This window comes from Oreochromis aureus, linkage group 23 (assembly GCF_013358895.1).
Source record: "Oreochromis aureus strain Israel breed Guangdong linkage group 23, ZZ_aureus, whole genome shotgun sequence".
In the NCBI taxonomy this organism is placed as follows: domain Eukaryota; kingdom Metazoa; phylum Chordata; class Actinopteri; order Cichliformes; family Cichlidae; genus Oreochromis; species Oreochromis aureus.
In genome coordinates this window covers 11963134-11984144 of record NC_052963.1, presented here as the reverse complement: position 1 = coordinate 11984144, position 21011 = coordinate 11963134, and the positions used below count along the sequence as shown (strand labels likewise).

The following is a 21011-nucleotide window of genomic DNA, read 5'->3' as shown; positions in this document are numbered from 1 at the left end:
TGTGTTTTTTTTGGGGGGGGGGCTGCTTCAGTGGCTCATTTTGGAAAACAAAAATGCTGCTTGTTTTTGTTGTGTGTTCAGAAAAAAAGAAAGGGAAAAAAAGCTGTCCTCAATTGGCCTTGGTAGCATAAATAACAGGCTTTTTAAAAAAAAGAAATAAAAAAAGGCATACGTCTGCCAGCCAGCCTCTGCCAATGACCTTTGAACCTACCCAGTCAACGCCGGTTCATTATCTTTGCACTATTAGCATCTGGCTGCAAGCTAATTGTAAGAGTAAAATTTTAAAGCCATGCGAAAAGGCTTGTTATGAAGCTAAATTAGTGTAAGCACAACATGTGTCTGAGCTTTAACTTTTCCCACAGACTTCACTAAGCCTCCACGAACACTGGCTAGCTTTTTTTTCTCTCCCCCCCACACCAGGGTGTCCACTAGCTAAGGTGGATGCTAGCATAAAACTGGCAATAGCCACTGGTCAAACTGGCTGCATGTTTTATCCAATCTGCTGCCGGCGGCGTCACCCAACAAAGGGAATTAAAGCTGTGCCCGTGAGCTGCAGTTGGGGAGGCAGGCGACAATGGGCTGAAACCAGCAACAATAACACACATCTCCCCCTCATTTTACCTGGTTTTAGGGATATAAACTATCGTATTTCATTAGGGAAAAAATAAGATAAAAACATTAGCGCGACAATACCATCGGCCATTGTAGCCTCCTCCCTGCTAAACAGGGTGGAGACTAGCCATACATCTTTCTGTTCAGCTGAAGGCAGAGGAGGAAAATGGGGCTGGAAATACCTGTAGACGTCCACGACAGAGGCGCAGGGTTCAGTTTTGGCAACAAAACATCACATCAGTAACGGGCTCGTGTTCAGTTGGCACTCCCATTAAAAAAAAAAAAAAAAAAATGCGGCTCTTTTCCCAGTCGGCACAAACGCCACACACCCTTCCTCCCCAAGAAAAGCAGCGTTCAATGGCCGCATAAAGGGGGGGCACACAAACCTCCCCCCTCCCATTCAAACAAACGCCCTACCACAACAAACACTTTAACAAACAGCTAACGACGCATTCACAACTGAATGCCTTCTTTCCCAATATCTAGCGGTTCAGCTTTTAAAGAAGTGTGTCCGTTCCCTTTCCCCGAGGATACAGTCTAGGATGGGCTGGAAACATTAACTGACATTTAGCTTTTTTAGTCCCTACCATGGTTGACATTCTCTCTGTATAAGTTAATAAGTTAGAATTGAAGGAAGGGGAGGGAATATAATTTTAAAAATGCCAGAGTAGTGAGGTGGGAAAAAAATCCACTTACAGTGAAACAGGATTCACAAAGAGGCTCCGCTCCTCTCCTCTGGTCTGCGCTCCAATGGGAGAAAACGTCCACAGCGAGAGGGGAAACTCCTGATATGTGTATTTATCTATTTAAAATAAAATCTATTTAAATTCTGCCCATTATCCTCATCTTTTTTTCCACGCGTTGCCCTCGTCTACACGCACACACAGAGTCCACCACCCTATCCCCTTTTTCCATTCTTCTCTCCCGGAGCTGGAGACACGCTGCGCGTCTCCGTCGTTTCCTGTCCAGCCCAGGATCCAGCGTTGCCTTCAGGATCTGCCGGGAATATTGTGGATTAGAGATGACGAGGAATGACATAGCTAAAAGGCAGATGAAAGGAGAAGCGATAAGATCCCCTGTTTGGCCAATAAGCACGGTTTTATGCTTAATTCTTCAATGTAAAGTTATTCTTTGCCCCTAAATTAAAAATAAATAAATAAAAATGACAGCCTACACAATTTTGCTTTTCCAGGGTCGGTCACTAAAGTATTATTATTTAGAATAGAATAGAATAGAATAGCTTTTTATTGTCACTGTTACAAGAACAGTGAAAGGCAGTTTGGCATCTCTCCATGTGTGTGAAGTACACAATAGCGTTTACAGATTGTAAAGGCAACATCAGCATTCAAGAGCTATTAAATAATAACAACAACAACAACAACAACAACAACAACAATAATAATAATAACAATAATAATAATAATGATAATTACGCTTTTCAGTGTGTCTGAAGAGAAATTCAGGTGAAACATCTAAAAGTCTGAGGCGGCCACAATGCACCGATTTAATTGTACCCACCCAAAGCCGCCACGACCACCACCATCAGACATAGAGGGCATGTTCCAGATTAGGGGATTATTTTTTATCCATATGGATGTATTACATTCCCAATCCGCCCACCCTTCCAGCCTCTCAGCCATCTTCTGAGTTAAAATTCCTAATTCATGTGAATATAGTCCCATGTGAATGTGTCAGCAAACAAAATAAATAGTTACCATCGTGCCATTAACGCCCATTAATGCCTAGAAGCTATGCTTATCTGCATATACAAAAAGAAAAGCAACTTAATAACTATTTCCCATAACCTGTTACGCTCCAAGAAGACTGCGGTCGGATTTAAATGTTATGTGGCCATCTAGTGGACAAGAAAATACATTGCACCTAAATTACAGTTTCTGTGGATGTGCAGCTTTTTAAAAATTTTAATCTCAGGTCTTGGTAATCCCTCTTGGGAAACAGTTACAATGTACTGACAAGAAACCTGTATGGACACAGCACATTCACACATGTTTTTTCCCTCCTTAATACAGTAACTGTGTCACTGACTGTGCCATACACCGACTGTGACTCATACAGTGTACAGACTTCTCCTAAGTGCCTTCTTCTCTGCCAGTCAGCCTTTCCTGTAATCACACTTTGGCTCTCACACAAAACACTTCAGTACCTGCCAGTGCATGTTTTTTTTTTTTTATTGTGTTCCGTAAACTTTCTCAGGTGACACACAAGGTCATCGCACTATTGAACGCTCCACCTTTATAAGAGGAGCAGCACAAGTCTTATTACCCTACTACAGATCAGACACTAATGTTTACACCCGTTCCATATTATTGTTTAAAACACAAAACCTGAGTTTAGCTCGCTCTACACGACCAACAACACTAACGTTAAGCACGCTGATGGCATAAAAGGTCACAAACTCTGGGAAACAGCATGAAACTTCAGTAGAGGAGGCGTTTTTTTCTTTTTTTTCGCCACAGGATGTTTTCTGTCAAGAGAGGGTGTGTTTGTGAGCCTCAGTCACTGCTGCACTGTGTGGGAGTGTTTTTAGTCAGAAGCAGAGCAAGGATAGACGGCATTACAGTCAAAAGAACACGTGCGTGATGTTATCGGAGTAACGGATCAGATTTTTTTTGTGCAGGTTCGCTTGGAGGAGCTCGGAGGTTTTAGGTGATGAGGGGAAGCCTTGGGGGCATCATTCTACTGGAGGCAAATTCCCGCTCTTTCTGCAGAAAATGAGGATTTCATGGATGTTCATGTGCCTTCTGGTTTGCAAGTCATCTCATGGTGCTCAGGATCAAAGTGATTCCAAGTGTGACTGGAGCGGTAAGCAGACTTTATTATGATTACACTATGAGCATTATTATGAATTACTGCAGGCTAGACTCTAGCTTGGTACTTCAGTGCCTGATAATCCAAGAGATCCGTGCATATGTGGGGACAACAAAACTGCTCGTTTTCATTTGTAAACACTGAGGTTCAAATTCTAATGAGTACTGCAGTAGTACTTGAGTATTTAATGCCTTTAGATTACGAACTACATCAGTTGCGTAAGTACATATCCTGGCTTGATATTTCAGCCGCTCTCGAGTTTGTTTTGTTTTATGGTTAAGACACATAAAACACGTAGGGGTTAAATTTAAAAACAACACACACATTTATCCGCGTGGCGCCCGAGATCGTCCTTAAATCGACAAATACCGTAGTTCAGAAAGCGCGTTTCAACATATATCCATGCAACAGATAGATACGTCACCAAAACTGCATGTGGTTCATGTGTTACAGTGCTAAATGTGCGTCTGACTCAAGTCTGCCATTTGTATCACACATCTTGTTTTTCATGTGAAATGTGAGTTTGGCTGAAAGAGGTAAATGTGCTGATATCAAACAAATTCCATGCGGGGGAGGAGCTGCTCTGAAATGACTGGTTTCAAAGCCTGAATTTCAGTAAGGGGAATTAAATGCAAATGTCTGAATCTTTGCAGGAGCTCTGGCTCTATGAAGCCGTTTCCTCTGCCAAGTGTTTGGTGCTGGTTAATGGCGGTCCTTTTCCAAGCCTTACATCAAGTTAACTTTTGGGGGGGGGGGAAAAAAAAGCAAAAAAAAAGCAAACAAACAAATTAAAAAAAAAAAAAAAAAAGTATAACATGCCACATGTGTAACAGGCATTTATGATCACGCAAATTCTCACATCTCTCTCTCCAGGTTTGACGATTCACGACTCTGCAAATAACAACGTGACTGTAACGTGCCCGTTGACACAGCCCAACGACGAAGAAATTTCGTTTTACTTTCTTAAAGATGAAGACGTGATTCACAACCATACATGCAAACAGAAAACGAATTGCACTGGGATGAAATGGGATGCTGTGGAACTGCACACAAATGGATCACATTGGTTTTTCACACTCAAATCAGGACACAATATCAGAGGACTGTACAGATGCAACATCACAAAGACGTACCCTCCTCCACTTATGAAAAGATGTGGCAAGTTTCTGCTTGTAAAAGGTAAAAGGGTCCTAAAAAGGGTTTTAAACGGTCTGTAATTCACAGTGCAGTACACTAAACACTTCCTGAATATGCTTCTTGCAGAATGCCCTCACGCGCCCCTGAACCCCACACGCAATCCCACAGGAGTCGCACCAAACACATGCCAAGAATTTCTATGGATTTGGATAATGGTGATTGCAATTGTCAGTATCTACGGTGTAACAGTCACCATCATTGCACTGTTTAACTGGGTAAGATATCCTTGATCCACACGGAAGAGAAAAAATAGAGCTCGAAACGGTCGTTTGTAGCAAATTATCTTAATTTTTACTGAACCCTGGCCAATACTGCAATTTTATGAGCGAAAATTTACTTTCTTTACATGCAAATATACACAACAGCAACGCTAAAACAAGGAAACATTGAGGTTTACAGTCTGCTACGCACAAACACTGACGACCCATTTGAATCTGCTCCGATGCTACTCTGCTACATGTGCTGCAGACAGCGCTGCAAGTGTTGCAGTGGATGAACTATCATGTGACAGTATTTCTAAATGACTATTTCATAAGTGTTTGTTTTAAAGAGACAAAACCCAGTAGATTTTTTTGTGTCAGAGAAAAAAAATACATGTGTGTTATATTCACCTAACATACAAAAGACTGTGAGGAGAACCAAATCCCTCGGTATTTGGGTCAGGAAGGACATCAATCATAAAATTCTGCCAAATCAAATACGCAGAGCTTTGCACTGTGGCAACGCCTTGTTAGGGCCGATACTGTCTGCTAACCTTGGCATATTTATTTAATGTTCAACATTTATCATCTTTTATCAACTGTAAGAGAAACATTTTGTTGCTTTCTTGTTAGTTTTACACATTTCTATACAGCCAATAGACAAATCCTAAGCCTTTTGTACATTTTAGAATTTACTATTGTTTGTCAGATTTTAGGAAAAAAGGCATAACCCTCCCCCCCTGCATAGTACGAAGATTTTTTTTTGTTTTTCGTTTAAAATTTTCAAATTGAAGGTGTTCTCCACTAACATGGTATGACATTAGTTTCCCTTTCCCTCTCCGAGACGGTTGCTCATCTGTCTTCACGTGTCTTGCAGCTCAAGTTGAAGAACACAGAAAACCAGAGTGACTACATGAACACCAAACCCAGAGCGCCGAGGGACCGCAAGAAGAAAAAAGGTCTTCAGAATATACAAAGACACTTCTAATGACTTCATCGGATCATTTTGCACAGCTTTAGTTTAGACCTAAACATTCAGGCTGTCCTCGCTGTAGCTTATTTTTGTCAAACACATAATTGTGAGGTTTGTTTTTTGTGTTTTCATATTTCGTTGTCAACACTGTAGTAAATCTGTACCTACACAGCAAAAGTAGCATTTTTCTTTAAAGCAATGGCTGTATTAAAACTTAAAAAAAAAAAAAAAAAAAAACACACACACCCTGGGTTTCTGGTTTTGCTCACTTCCTGTTTCACTTACTAAGTCTGCCTGTCTCTCTCTTTTTCTCACACACACACACACACATGTAATTGGGAACCCCTATCTTTGTGGTCGAAACAGAAGGTGGTGTCTGATAGAGGGGACTTAACCACATTTGAAGCATAAATCAATGTGCTACACTATGGACGCTCAATCTGTTAAAGAGAACTCACAAAACCGCAGCATCAAGAATCTAAATGTCATGCGAGCTGCTATCAAAGTGTTTGACTTCTCTTTCACTTCAGCGAGCTCTTACTTTTAAAAAAGCAGAACATCTTTCTCAAAGAGCTGATATCGCCGAGGCTGATGGGAGCCAGATACTTGAAACAATAACAACACGCACAGTTTCCTGCCTTCCTCGCTCTTAGTTTTTCCTTTTTTTTTTTTTTTTTTACCCGTCGTGCACTCTGCAGATGTAGCAGCTTCAAAGGGACGCCACCTTTACCTTGCTCACCTTGCACTTTCTGTGCAGTCACTGCAGGCACTCGCACCGGGTTTCACTGGTTTTATTCAGTAGCAGGGTTTTACTCAACAGCTACCGCAAGCATGAGCGAGGTAGACATAGTTTCTGCTAGGCCTCGAAACAATTTCTGGGGCTTTAAGCAATGATTAAAAACGAATGCTGACTATAAAAGATTGTTTTTTACCTCCCACACACTCAATTCTTCTATGAAGAAGGGCACCCTTTAAAAAAAAAAAAAAAAAAACTGGAGGCGTAAGCAAAGAAAAGTTCAGGTTTTCAGTAAAAACTTATCTGAAATCTGCAAAGTTACTTTCATGCAACCAGAGAATCACTTTCAACTCTTTTCAGCATCTTTTTAATTAAAAAAAATATACAAAATGATGTCCTACTATGTGTGCACAGATGAAACAATCTACTAATGGAAACAAAAGAGTATTACTCTTAATTTCGAAGAGCCGTTCAAAGTTGTTTTCTGTCAGTACTTTGAGAAAAGTGTGTATTTGCTCTTCACGTGTCCCTCATCTTTCTTTAGCTAAATGCATCCAAAGCTAAACAGTCATTTTAAAACCTTTCATATATTTTCTCCTTCTTAAATACTACCACAAAACCTGTCAGTCATCATGATGATTAGCCTCTTTCCTTCCATTTAACGCTGACATCTGGCACTAAGATCGCAGGTGCTCCTTTTCATCAGGCTGCGTTTCGGGTCTGTGGTGTTGTGGAAAAATCCGTTCCCTGAGGAAATCTATCCTTGTTTCCTTGGATACAGACTGCAGGTCCTGCTCCGTTACCTGGAAAATAGGATTAGGATCATGTAAATCATCCACTCTGATACTTCTTCCATTACTTGCACTAAAATCGAGAGAGAATAACCTACCATTAAAATCTACAGGGAGCAAATCTGAAGACATAATATTTGAGTTTCTCTTCTTAATTTTAGTAGTTTAAACATATGATACAAGTGTAGGAAATAAGAGACCTGAATTCTAATAAACAGGTAATGTAGTGCAGCCATACATTAGCAATGTTCTGCTTTTTAACCCAAATCTAACGGATACGTTAAATTTGGATATGTAAACTTAGGCGTTAGTCATGAGCTGCAAAAAGGTTTAGAAGCAAAATAAGCAGAGATAGTGCAAAAATGTTAGTGCGACATTATTTTCTGAAGGTGCCAAAGTCTCACCAGGACAGAGTTATATCCCAGGATCTTCAGATGGCGAATCTTCACAGCCAGCGGACCACGGGGATTGGACGTGCCGTAACAAAAACGAGTTTGCGGTGCATAAATTACTGCAATTCTGGGAAATAAAGAGAATGATTTGTCAGCTTTACCAAAAAGAAAAAAAAAGGTCAAAATTTGAATAAAATCACTGGGAGACAAAAATCTGAAAACTGACAGATGGAGAAGATTGTGGGTTTATTGTCACTGATGAAAATCAATGTGTTCTTTCTGACTTTATCTGCTTTACTCAGCATGAATCTGATATTAGGATTTTACTTTTCATTGACGCTGGCATCTATTTTTTCCTTTAATTACTTTATTGACTAAATAAACCATCTGTAAAGTCGAGACAAGAAATTTCAACGAAGCAGAATTTAAAAGAGCTGATTCCGTTTTAATCAATAGTTTGAATCAGTTCCAATAAATGAACGCGCCTGTGCTGTATGGAAATAAATGACAGATGGATAGTTCTGATTACGCTCTGATACTTTCAGTAACATCGATTATGTCAGCAGAAACAGATCACACATAACCTTTACTTTGTACCAAAAGACCTATATGCATTCTTTAGACTTCTCCCTGTAAAGCCCCTCATTATATTTATTTTTATATTTATTTCTATTTATCTATTTTTGTACAATATTGAGCTTGTCTGTCTTTTGACAAATTTATTTTTAGCTGTGCTGTTTTACCAGATTAGGTTTTGGCTGCTGCAACACAGTGAAAAAAAATGATAAAAAACTTATTCTGCACATTATTTTACTATAATATGTAGAATATAAAGTACAGCTCAGGAGACCCCCCCCCCCCCTCCCTTTAGGGCTAAACAAAAATAGACATTAAAAAAATGCATCACCATAAAGAAAGTGGACATTAAAAAAACAAGTTCAGATGGGCATAAAAATATCAAAAACACAAAAAATGTCAATGCAAAGCTAAACTTCAAGTTAAAAAAATATATTATTAATATTAATCTACATGTATCCTACATGATTAAACACATGCAACTTTAGGAAAGTCTGTATTCCATGTAAAAAATGTTGAATACAGTAGTTGCACACATTTTTCCAACAATAATGTGTCCAATTTAAGAACTGGACACATATTTTTCAGTTTCAGCTGTTTACAATCCTGCTGCTTATTGCAAAGAAGTGCCTGAAAGCCAAGAATAGAAATATGTTTAAAAGAGGCGGTAAAGTATCGCCTGTAATACATAACAGAGTTCAAAGAGAGCAAACAAAGCATGCACTCCTGCTTGATGTATTTGCTTTCAAAGACTGCTTTTGTGCCTGAACGAGGTCTTTACATGCTTGTCTTAGTTTGAAAATGAGATTCATGGTGCTTTGCTGCATGCTCAGTCAGATATTACCAATCACGCAACATATTACGTCAGTGCCCGACACTGGAGGAAAAGAAAAGTCCCAACATCCTCTTCACCTACCTTCATTTCAAAAAATGTTGCATAAGCACAATTAAATCAAGAACAATATGAGGAACTTAAACACGACTTTACGTGTGTTCGAGACATGAATGCATTGATGCTGTCAGCAGCAAGCTCATGCTGATATCTTACCGCTCACTGCTCTCTGCTGGAGAACACCCTTCCCCTCCACCGATGCTTGCTTCACACACAGAGGTTTGGTTTGGCGTAGGTTTGGTTACAGCAGCGTCTGGGAGACAGCACAGACAGACGTTTGCTGGCATCACAGTTTCAAAAGCAGGTTAAACCGAGAATATAGAGTAGCTGTTTGTGACAAAAAAAAGTCAGGGTTTTATGTCTGATGGAAAAAAAACCCAACATGTCAGATACTGAAATTTTCAAATTGTATAGTTTTCTTATTTTTGTTTTTTAAATTCAAGAGAATTTTTGTGAATTCTGCCACATATTTACAAAGTCTGGGACAGAACTATGTTTCTCACTGTTTTGCTTCAACCACTTCTTTAATGACAACCTGCAAGAATTTGGGCCCTGAGGAGACCACATACTGTTGTTTTTAAGAGCCAGTGTTTTTGTCAGTCTTGCTTAATTTCATCTGCTCAAAGGTTTGGATCCTTTTTCTGTCAAATCTTACTCCAGTTCTTTTGTTTCACTGGCTTCCACTTACACATAGAAGTTAATTTAAGGCCTTCTGTTCGTCTATAAATGTCTCATTTATGAAATGAAAGCCTACGGAGGCTCTTAGATCAGCAGGAAATGCTCAGCTGGTGGTGCCCTGACATCAAACTTGACATGATCTAATGGGATTTTGCCATTATGCTGCCATCTACTGAAATCAGCTCCCATTTAAACTCAAGATTTTATGACTGTTCTCGTTTCTTTCTGCCACTTACTCTGTAAAATCTGATTTAAAGTGACAGCAGTAATGCCTCAAGAAGAAATGTCTCCTAACCTTGTTGCGAGCATTTTCAAGTTGCAATTCTTTTCTGTATGATCTCTCTCATTCTGAACATTTAGCTTTCTGAGAAACCATCATGGCTCAACATAACAATGAAAGAACATAACAGAAATAGAAATAAAAACAATAGAAGTTACAAAGAAATAAGAAAAAAAGAATGGAGGTTGAAAACAATAAAAAAAAGTTGACTGAAGTAAAAAACAAAACAGTAAAAGACTAATAAAACACAGCATAAGGAGAAAAAACACAACAGAAATTGAAAAAACATGGCTCAGGTCAAAATTTGTCTTAAAACAAAACTCTATTCTCTGATAAGATGTTAACATAGTTCACGGCTGAGCTCTGCGGTGGCCCTGAGAGGTCAAACCTCCTTTAAACAAAACTTGAAAAACAATGTTGAACAAAACACAATGGAAACAGGAAAAAGCAAAAGTTCAATAACACATAACAGAAACAGAAATAAAAACAACAGAAGTTAAAAAAAAAAACTAAAAAAAAACCCACACAATGGAATGTGACAAGCCCCCCCCCCAAAAAAAACACAACAAAAAAAACAAAACAATGGATTTTGAATATAACACAGTAGAAAAAAATGTAGAAAAAAAATCAAAGAAAAATTGAATAAAACAGATTGGAAACAAGAAAACACTACAGAAATAGAAAAACATACAAACAAACAACAGAATTAAGAAAAAAAACATAAGTCAAATACAAATGGAAAAAAAACCTACATAAATAAGAAAAAACAAGCGAATTTGAAAAATTCAGAATGTCAATTAGAAAAACACAACAGAAGTTAAATGAAACACAAAATACCAAAACAATATAACTCAAGTTGACAAAAACAATGAAAATAGGGGGAAAACCCCCACAATGGAATCCTAACGTAAGTAGAAAAATACAATGAAAGTTGAATAAAACAAAGTATAAATAAGAAAAACAGAACAGGATTTAATGGACATAGAAAGACAAAACAAAACAGTTAAAGCTTAATGAAACAGCAAAAGTATAAAAGGCATGACAGAAATAGAAAAAAAAAAAAACTATGGCAATAAAAAAACAAAACAACAGAAGTTGAATAAAACACAATGGAAGTTAAAAAAAAAAAATCAAACGGAAGTTGAATAAAATGAAGGAATTGGGGGGAAAAAAAACACAATAGAAATAAAAAAAACCAATAAAAAACAGTAGAATAAAATAGAATGGAAGTAAGAAAAACAGAATAGAAATTGACTAAATAATTTGAAATAAAGAAGAAATACGTTGAATAAAACTAAAAGAGGTTGAATAAAACCCAACATAAGTAGAAAGAACAGAACAAAAGTTAAAAAGACACAATGGAAATAGTGAAAAACAATAATGGAAGTATGGAAAAAAACTACAGAAAACAGGGGAAAAAACCCCCAAAAACAATGAAACTTGAAAAAAGCGCAACAAGAAATGTGCTGGCCGAACAGGAGAATGTTCGAGACAACAGCTTTAACAGCATCCTCCTTGGCTGAGCTGCAAGTTTCTTCTGGCTGGCAGATGAAGACGTTAGAACTATTTTCTATGTAAAGTGCTCACAATTAGCGCTGTAGAATTATTTGCATTATTGGGTCATGTTGTCTGGAAAGACACATTGTTGCCTTAATTCAGAATCTAAATTTAAATGGGAACCAATTTATGTAGTGAACAGCAAACTGGGTACAAGCCATTACACTAGGCCTTCTTTTATTATAATGGCACTTTGAGCCCATCAGTTCCATTATATTCAAGAAAAAACTGATTTTTCTACAGTGGATATCTCCAAAAGTGACCACTTCATACCAAAACACTCAGGCCTGAAATGCCCTCTGCCTTGAATTCACAAAAACTTTCATAATTTTTTAAACACATTTATTTATTACAATTCAAGCCTGATTTTCTTTACAGCAGCACTTTTTTATTGTTTATAACAACTGACATGTATATTTGAAATTGCACTTCTTCTTTAGGGATTAAATGTAGTTACACTTCATTCAAACAACAAAAAGGCGAGTTTCACTCATCTGGACTACTAAAGATCAAAGTAGTCCATGTGGCATGTGGGCCACATGCCACATGGAAAAATGAGTTTAACATCCCGCTCTAGAAGGATTAAACTGTATAGAAGAAAAATAAGCAAGTCTGCATTTAGATTAAACTGCCACTTTAGACTTACCTATAATTTTTTTTTTTTGGTTTTATTTTTTTTGCACCATCAAATTCCATTCGCCTTTTTCTTGCCACCTGTTTCGCAACATTTTAATACAGTATGTCAAATACTTTGAGTTTCCTTTATGTATACAATATGTTATAATAATAAAATTGCCTTCACTTGAAAAGCTTTTCTATAGCAAGACAGTTCAAGTATCCAGTATGCTGCTGAAATGTTAATTTTTTTATCCTTTTCTCAAATTTTTCTTACCTATGAAGTAGAAATTCTCCACCATCACGCCCTCCTGTAGCATCGTATGCGCCTGATCCTCCAGCAGACTCTGCAAGTCCAGCAAGAGCCTAGGGTTGACCGATGGAGTGCTGGGGGTGGTGTCTCCCAGGACTGATGCAGGGACAGTTAGGGGCTGAGGAAGAGGAGGACGGTCAACACGCAGGCACACGTCCACCATCTGAAACATTCTCTCCTGGCTCTTCGGAAACTTCAAACCTGAGGAGAAAAGGAGCAGGTGAAGACCATAAACCCAGGTGTAAGACAAGAGCAGTCAAAGTGAACTGTTTTACCTGCAAGCTTTTCCAGCACACTGCTCTGCAGAAGCTGCTCCAGTGGTGCGTAAGGGAAGTGGCCCAACAGACAGAGGCAGTAAATGGCCTTCAACAACTCAAACGCAGCTATTTTAGGCAAATAGGAGCTCAGGACGTGGCTCAGACTATCGAGAAACCTGCAGCAGCAAGAAACCCAACAAAGACAAGCAACAGTAATTTAGTCACGGACGAGGAAGATGTGTTTATTTTACAGTTCAAAAACCAGCAAACTAACAGCTGTGCCTGTTTTCAACTGTGATCGGCCTATTAGCGTTCTACTTCTGCTGCTGTCTGTGTTCGCCGATCGGCCTCGGTGTTGACAGATGTGGGATAAACATGCACACTGTTCTCCCTGAACCTCTACTCCATGTCTACAACCACAGGGACACGTTTGGATGAGTCACATGGTTTACATACTGTTGTCTTCTGTCCTGCAGATCGTAGCTCAGAGAGGAGTACACCTTGAGGACACAGAGCAGGTCTTTAAGTGTTAGGACGTCAGGGTTGGCGATCACTTTGTCAGCATAAGCATCCATCAGGGCCGCGGGGCAGAAGACGAGGTTCTCGAACACAGACAGAAAGAGAAGCAACTAAACAGAAAGAAAGAAGTGGAGCATTAGTAAATGTCATGTGTGATATTTTAAGTTCCTCCTCTTGAAACCTCATATTTACTATTTTGACAAGAAAGCAGGTCAGAAGATAGTTGTCACCTGTTTGTTGGTCCAAATGTCCAGTGAGGAAGCGACATAGTCCGAAATGCTGGTGAGCAGATGAACGTCTCTGTAGAGGAGCTCCCTACAGGACTGCAGCAATTTAAATAATCTGTTGAAGGGGATACCATGGATGTTCTCTAACACAGAAGTCAGGAGTAGGAAAAGGAAAATCATTAAATTAAATTTTAATTTTAATTAATCCACAATAAATATAATTCTTGTAATTTCTACAGTCATCACCTATTTACAGGCTATTTCTGGTTATTAGCAGGTTCAAATGGAGACCGATTTGACATCACTTAATGAAAGTGAAGGTATATATTTTTTTATTTAAACATATTGACTTCAAGAATTTTGCCCATGTATCGGAAGTACTCTTGTGCTAAATTACAACACAGTGTCGAAAATCTGAAACGCCTCACAGTGTATGCTGTGTTTTGTTTAATAAGCATTTCCAAACACTGACTTTAATGGCCAAGAGTAGAAATTTATCTTATGATGTTTCTTTAAACCAGCAGGATGGTTTATCCATCATCGTCATCTTCTGTATTGTAAAGTTGGCCCAGGGACTGGTGCAGGTTTCTTTCTCTCATATTTAAGCATTTTATTTTTAAGTGACCTACAGCAGCGTATCTTATTGTAGATCACAGCTCTTCTTTTTTCACATCAGCTCCTTTTAGAGTCCACCGCAGCAGATAATCTGCCTCCATCTCACCCTATCCCTACCATCCTCCTCCCTCACACCAACCCTCTGCGTGTCCTCCTTCACTGCATACATGAATCTTCCCAATGGTCTCCTGTCTGGCAGCTCCATCGTCAACATCCTTTGTTTCTCCTCTGCAGTCTTGTCTCTCTAGCTTTGTCTCCAAACTGCTCAGCCTGAGCTGTCCCTGTGATGTACTCACTTCTAACCCTGTCCATTCTGATCACTCCAAATGAAAATACTAGCATTTTCAGGTCAGCTTTCTGTCTTTTTGTCCGAGCCACACATCATAGCAGGTCTCACTGCCGTCTTATAAATCTCCCCTTTCCACCCTTGTTGCTATCCTTCTGTCACAAAACACCCCTGACACTCAGCTACACCCACACCACCCTAACTGCACTCTCTTCTTCACCTCTCTTATGTGCTGTCCGTTGTTTTAGACGGCTTACCCCAGTTATTTAAACTCATCTACCTTCACTAGCTCAGCTCCTTGCATTTTCACCTTTCCACCTGCCTCAGTCTCACTCGAACATGTATGAAAATTTGGTTACAGGTAAATAAAAATTAAAACCTAAGTTGAATAAAGAAGATCTGTATTCAATTATCTGCCTGCTTTCCTAGGCGGTCTAATCTATTCTTTATCCTTCGTTCTGGTCCATCAGTTTTTCTTGTCCACCTTCTGCAAGCCAGTCGCCCTGTTTCCTGTGCTTTAATTGTTTGCTCTCCTCTGTCACTTCACCTTTCAGGCTCTCACTAATGTAACCTACACCTCATCCAAGCCCCCATCTGCTTCATCCCCACCACCAACATCTAGACGCTGGGGCAGGGTGACACTGTCTGGACACTATTTTCTTGTGGAGAAGGATTTACCTGTGATTTTTTTACTGCAGACATCCAGCAGTGGCTTAGAGAAGAAGCCCATTGTGGCCATTGTGGAAATCATGTATTGGGCGTTGGGCAGGCTGAAGTGGTCTGTCATAGATAAGGCCTTTTTCTGGAGGAAGCACAGACACGGAAAAGATTCAGCAACAGCAGTTTTTAAACATTAACTACTTTTGAACGATTGTCTGTTAATTCAGCCATGCATTACACAGGTAAGCAAATACCATGCAAAAAGCACAGCTGAGGGCAGCTGCACACAAGCGCTCAGTCATAAATGTGGAGAATATTTAAAAACAGCGAGACAGAATTTCAAATGAGATTAAAACTAACCTCTAGTTTCCATTTGAGGTCCTTTGGGGCATCTTTTCCCAGCAGACGCATCATGGTCTGGAGAGCCATTACATTCTTTATGCCTGGAAGACGGGCCTCCACCACCAGCCTAAGATGCACAAAAAAATAAAAATCAATGTAACATGTGACTTTAAGGCTAGACTTTTTTTTTTTTCTCCATGATCTCATACCTCATGCCCTCCTTGAGTGCACGAACATTGGCTCCGTCCTCCATTTGCTCCAGGCTGGATGCCAAGATGGACAGACTCTTCTCATCAAAGTCATTCAGTTTCTCCTGTTGATGAACAAGAAGACACATTTGAGTGCACAGAAAAAACAAAAACACCACCAAGATGAAGAATAATTTGTGCACATGCTCGTGGACCGCCTACCTGGCAGGTTCGGAGAAAAGTCTGGACCACTCGGCTACGTTGGGGAACACCCAGGTTGACCATACTCAGGAGAGAGTAAGTCACGTCCTCATTGCGAATGTGCACCACAGTCTTCATGGCCCTCTGCAGCAGCTGGTCAAAAGCGGGATGCTCAAACATCAGCTGCAGCTCATAGCGTCTCTGCTCATCTGTCATCTTCTTAGTGGTGGCCCACATGTGGGTCAGGCAGTGGCTGACCTGTCGGGCTGTGGGCGAGTACTTGCCGGTGAGGTCTAACACATCTGACGGGGAGCCGCAGCTCTCCAGGAGCTCCAAGAAAGGAGGCTTCCTCTCTCTCTCAGCTGATGCTGAGTCAGCAGGTTGAGAGGGAAGATGCTCCCCATATTCCAGATCATCCCCATGATTGGCTCCCTGTGAATAGAACCTCACTGAACTGACAGGACTTCTAGAAAGCCACGTCTGACTCTGTCTTGAGCTCCAAAGGTGGAAGAACTGTTTACCTGGAGAACACGAGTCCTTGATTGGCGCAGACAACAGGAAGTTGCGCTGTTGCCAAAGAGACCTACGGCTGCAAAAGCGCAGGCCCCGTCTCATGACCACCTCTGACACCCATACAGACATGGTTCTTTAATAACACAGAGAAGCGCTAAAAACTATTGAAAAAAATAAATAGAGACAGAGCCAAATAAATTAGAAATAATACCACTGCTCTTACAGTTTAAATGACCTGACACTTTACATTCATAGCCACAAATTCTCTTAAATTATGCGTGGCTACCAATGTTGCTTAATTACATAGTCAGCAAGGTCAATAAACTGCCTCCTTCAAGTTATAAAAACATTGACTAGCTGCTTTTAGCTAAGTGATGCTAACCTTGGACGCATACAAACAGGTATACCGAAGCGACGCATTGTAGTTTCCAGACCGGGAAAAATCGGAGAGAAACGTAGTTCAGCAAAAAGATAAACAGCTACATGACACCATAGAGTTCATCAGTGCTAGGCCAGTCCATTGAAGTTTTCTCACACATGCTAGTAGGCGCCGTGTGCACCGCCATAATTCGTCCCCCCGTCAACATGTACTGTCAAGATAGTAGGAAAAAAAAAATAAAAACGCAAATATACAAATTTTAATTTATTTCTATTTTAAACGAGCGGAGTTGAAATAGGTTTAACGAAAAATATAACACTTTTATTTATGTATTTATTTATTGTCATGGCATTTTGTGTGGCGGTATTCACATTCGTTTGACAAGCAAAAGGTCGCTGGTCCGATTCCATCTGAAGACACAAATCCCTTAGGGCTTGCATCGGGAAGGTAATCCAAAGTAAAACTTAACCCGCTGTGGTGATCTCTAATGACAAAGGAGTAACAAAAAGTGGCTTTGGTTTGCCATACACGGACTCAAATAAGTGCAACGCCATCCATCCGTCTCCTAGCAACAGACCTTTTTCACCCAGACGCACAGCATGGCAAAATTTGTACTCGCCGGTAGAGCTTTAAATTTCATTTTAATCTCTCTAATATTTGCCTGTATTTCCGGTACATACACGTGCATTAATCTGTGCATTTTGAACTCGAACAGGAAAAACAGACTGCCCTTATTATGCCAAAGCAGAGCTTTTAGCAGACACCCTCCAGCAGTGTTTGCCAGACTTCAAGATCCATAAGATCTCCATCCTCCCAGATGAATGGAAGGTATCATATTTTCAGGTGATCGTTTTTAGCCATATAAATTTAAGGATGTATTGTCACCTCAGCATGAGCTCTCTCTGGGCAGGAATGGCTGGGGGCCACGTGTGAAAAAAATAAATGGAAACATGAGGGCTCCCCTTTGGTTTGGAGGGAACTGGTGGAGCAAGGGGGCAAAGGGATGCTCTTGGGGGGCTTCAATGACTTCCTAGAGCACTGCCAGGTAAGCAAAAAATAGATTTGCTCAACTACAATAACTTTTAAACTTTTAAAACTGGAAATGTCATCAATTGAACAATGGTTGCGTAGGATTACTACGGCATCACGTCAGACATGACCACAGACGTCATGCTGAGTGTTGCAGCAGAGAATCTGGAGGCCAAAATGAATCTCATCAAAGAAGAGCAGCATCGCGCCAGTCTTATTCAACCGCTTCATGTTTGGATAACTGGGTGGGTCTGTCGTAAAAGCTAAAGAGAAAAATCTATTTCCTCTTTTAGGAAACTTTTAAGGACTTTAGCGTGTCTTTATAGTGCTCTCAACCCAACATGCCAAGTCCTGATCCCCAGTCTGCTCTCCCCCGAGGTGTTTCCCAAAGTTTCTGCAATCAGCCTCCACCTACTGGACCTGGAGGGAAACGAGGAGCAGTTACAGAGCCTGAGGTTGGAGATCGAGGAGCTGGCAATCAGCATGCTCCACCAGGTGCACTAAGACTCGATTATTTGTTTGATCGCATCGAGAGGAAAGCAAAACCTTGTCATTAAATTTATTTACAGGTAACTACTGACACAGATCTGGAGCGAGCCTTCAGGAAGGCGGATGTCATCCTCCTTTTAGATGATGGGGGGCACGATGGAGAAAATGAGGGTGAGGAAGTAAAGAAGAAGAAGGTAAATGTGATCTCAGAGCGCTACAAAGAATACGGGCAACTGATCGATGCAACAGCCAAGGAGACGGTGAAGGTGATCGTGTCCGGCGACTCGTTTCTCAACCTGAGGTGCTCGCTTCTTGTGGACAGTGCGCGCTCCATCGACAGCCACCAGTTTATGGCTGCTGCAGCTCAACTGGAGAACGAAGCCAAGGCTGTACTTGGGAAGAAGATGAGAATGAGGCCGTCAGGTATCTCCTGTGAATCGGTTGACTCATGTTCACGTTTTAGCACCAGCCCCTGAAATAAAAGATGAATCAATTCTTATGTCTTCTCCTTCTGCAGATATTACAGATGTAATAGTGTGGGGAAATATCAGCGGTACTTTCTACATTGACCTGCAGAGGGCAAAAGTTTTCAACCATAATGGGCCAATCACAGGACCAGCTTTCTTTTCCCAGCCACTTCTAAGCATTTTTCCTGACAGGTCTGTAACCACGGAAACATAAAGACCTTAATTTGTATTTTTTTCAGTGCACTTTTAATTCTCCAGACTCCTTGTTCAAACGTGAAGGTGGTTATTTCCTGGTGCCCTAGATTTACCGCATTGGTAAGCTCAACCCAGCTGGGGCTTTGGCAGGGTAAACAAATATAATATGATAAGGTCTGACACTGGCCAGCCACTGGCGTGCTTTCAGTCTGTGCAAATATTGATTGCACAATACATCTGTCCAGAAAGCTGCTTGCTCTGATGGAAAAAAACATCCTGTGTTGGCACACAACATAATCTTCTTCTCCTTTCCAGGAAATGGTTGGAAACAGACTTTCACCACTTGGTACGCAGGCGGCGTCTAGCTGTGACTTCAAAGACAGGCCAAGTAGCCGCCCCATCAGCTGCCAATGGGATCCTCACTGTCTTGAAAGCTTGGAATGGTGCTAGTGGTCCAGATGTTCTGTCTTCGGGTGTAGCTTGCCCAGGTTGAGAACTGATTTTCAGTGTGACAGAACGATTTTTAAATGCGATTCAGATTCTCTGATTCAGTGTGATCTAGCTTATTTCAAAATGTGATTGTTTTTGGGTTATTTTAGGGCATTACAGTCTCCCAGATGGCATTGTCTTCTCAGTTCCAGTTACCTTCACAGATGGCAAGTGGTCAGTAGTGTCTGAGTTGATCGTTGAAAATGAGCTCAAGCACAGGCTTGAGCTCTCAGTAAGTGAACTGCAGCAGGTAAACTTAAACCATTAATATTAGATGTAGCACATTCTTGTTGCTTAAAAATGTTGCTAACATTTTGACATAATTTAGGTAATTTAAGAAAAATGTATTCATACTATCTTTTCTTTCTCAGGAAAAGCAGTTTGGATCAGACAGCGGCACAACCTAATAAAGCTGTTGTTTAAAGCAAGCATGCTCATTTCCATGTCTATATTTTAGTTTTTTTATCTCGGGACTTTTCATGATTCAAATGTTTTTTAAAATCCATGTTTACATGATCTTGGCCCTTGGTTCTTTCTTTGAAACAAGCTGATTTTCTTCAAATATTCTGGCAAATCAGTTAGCTAGTAAGCCCCGCCCACTTTGACCACCAAATAGGGAAATCTGCTTACATCATCTTGGCACAACAGTAAATGAATTCAGTCTGAAGCCCAGCCTTTGGCTTCAAGCAACTCCTTTTACATATGCTTTGACTATGTTGTTTAATATGAATATGATTCTCATGTAATCATAAAACAAGCTCTTGCATATATACAGTACTGTGCAAAAGTCTTGAGCCAACCCAAATTTCTTTATAAAATATATATGTATGTATTATTTATTTCCCCAAAGGGGCCAGAGTATCTTCAGCACTAGTATTTTTGCACCAACAATGTGATTCCCAAAGCACTATAACTTGAGGAAATTTTAAAATTTCTTTAAAATATTTGAGGAAACTGGACAAGTGAATGACAAAAAGAAGTGACAGGCATAAAAAAAATATCTACAGGAGATGAACAGTACCATAACCTTAAGAAACAGGAGAAATCAAGCAATGACCTGCAGAAATACATCTGGCTCTTCAGTCCAAGCCATCTACTGTTCACTGAAGCCTCATCAGAAATGTCTCAGTGGAAGGCTGGCCTCATTAAGCCATTCTTAATAATGAGAAACCGGGGAAAAGGATGAGGTATGCAACATTACACAAGAACTGGACTGAAAATCAGTGGCAACAGGTCTGATAAAGTGATGAATCCAAATGTGGAATTTTGGTAAAAATGGTCATTAATATATACTTAAGGTCACAACAATGAGTGTTTACACTCATCTGTAAAACACAGTGGAGGCTCTGTCATGGTTTGGGCTGCATTTCAGCCAGTGGTGTTGGAGAGCTGGTTAAAATTTCTGGAGTTATGAACGCAGAAAACTATCATGAGATTTTGATCCACCATGCAATACCATCTGGAAAGCATCCGATTAGCAAAAACAACTTCATTTTTCAGCGTGACCATGATCC

General features: G+C 40.1%; 4 protein-coding genes across 8 annotated transcripts in view; 2 read left to right on the top strand and 2 right to left on the bottom strand.

The window, feature by feature from the left end:
- The window catches only part of raph1b (Ras association (RalGDS/AF-6) and pleckstrin homology domains 1b), a 42482-nt gene extending 40895 nt beyond the window's left edge, over positions 1–1587 (bottom strand). For 3 of the 4 annotated variants that reach the window (XM_039606895.1, XM_039606897.1, XM_039606898.1), the window contains exon 1: positions 1309–1587. The gene's annotated coding sequence lies outside the window, so the exon portion shown is untranslated. Of the gene's footprint in view, positions 1–794; positions 1108–1308 lie in introns of those variants that run through there. The other variant, XM_039606896.1, reaches the window with a different exon arrangement.
- Positions 1588–3134: 1547 nt separating this feature from the next.
- LOC116319209 lies at positions 3135–6065 on the top strand. The gene is made up of 4 exons (XM_031738472.2): positions 3135–3435; positions 4315–4620; positions 4705–4853; positions 5716–6065. Exons 1-4 carry the CDS (start codon positions 3345–3347, stop codon positions 5824–5826), a joined length of 657 nt encoding a protein of 218 aa, XP_031594332.1. The 5' UTR covers positions 3135–3344; the 3' UTR covers positions 5827–6065.
- An 836-nt stretch (positions 6066–6901) lies between these two features.
- On the bottom strand, positions 6902–17006 carry fastkd2 (FAST kinase domains 2). 2 transcript variants are annotated; one of them, XM_039606334.1, is made up of 12 exons: positions 16832–17006; positions 15958–16610; positions 15757–15860; positions 15566–15674; positions 15224–15347; positions 13648–13787; positions 13355–13527; positions 12917–13074; positions 12606–12842; positions 9355–9451; positions 7743–7857; positions 6902–7350 (listed from the first exon to the last, which is right to left on the bottom strand). In XM_039606334.1, exons 2-12 carry the CDS (start codon positions 16576–16578, stop codon positions 7225–7227), a joined length of 2004 nt encoding a protein of 667 aa, XP_039462268.1. In that variant the 5' UTR covers positions 16579–16610; positions 16832–17006; the 3' UTR covers positions 6902–7224. The 2 variants fall into 2 exon arrangements, with proteins under 2 accessions (XP_039462268.1, XP_039462269.1); XM_039606335.1 differs by lacking the exon at positions 16832–17006 and having other exon boundaries at positions 15958–16368; positions 16458–16596.
- Positions 17007–17236: 230 nt separating this feature from the next.
- Positions 17237–19962, top strand: mdh1b (malate dehydrogenase 1B, NAD (soluble)). Its single transcript, XM_031738491.2, has 10 exons — positions 17237–17449; positions 17544–17656; positions 17739–17873; positions 17960–18102; positions 18184–18352; positions 18427–18769; positions 18864–19005; positions 19324–19496; positions 19608–19747; positions 19869–19962. The coding sequence occupies exons 1-10, from the start codon at positions 17428–17430 to the stop codon at positions 19902–19904; spliced, it is 1416 nt and encodes a 471-aa protein (XP_031594351.1). The 5' UTR covers positions 17237–17427; the 3' UTR covers positions 19905–19962.
- Positions 19963–21011: the final 1049 nt, after the last annotated feature.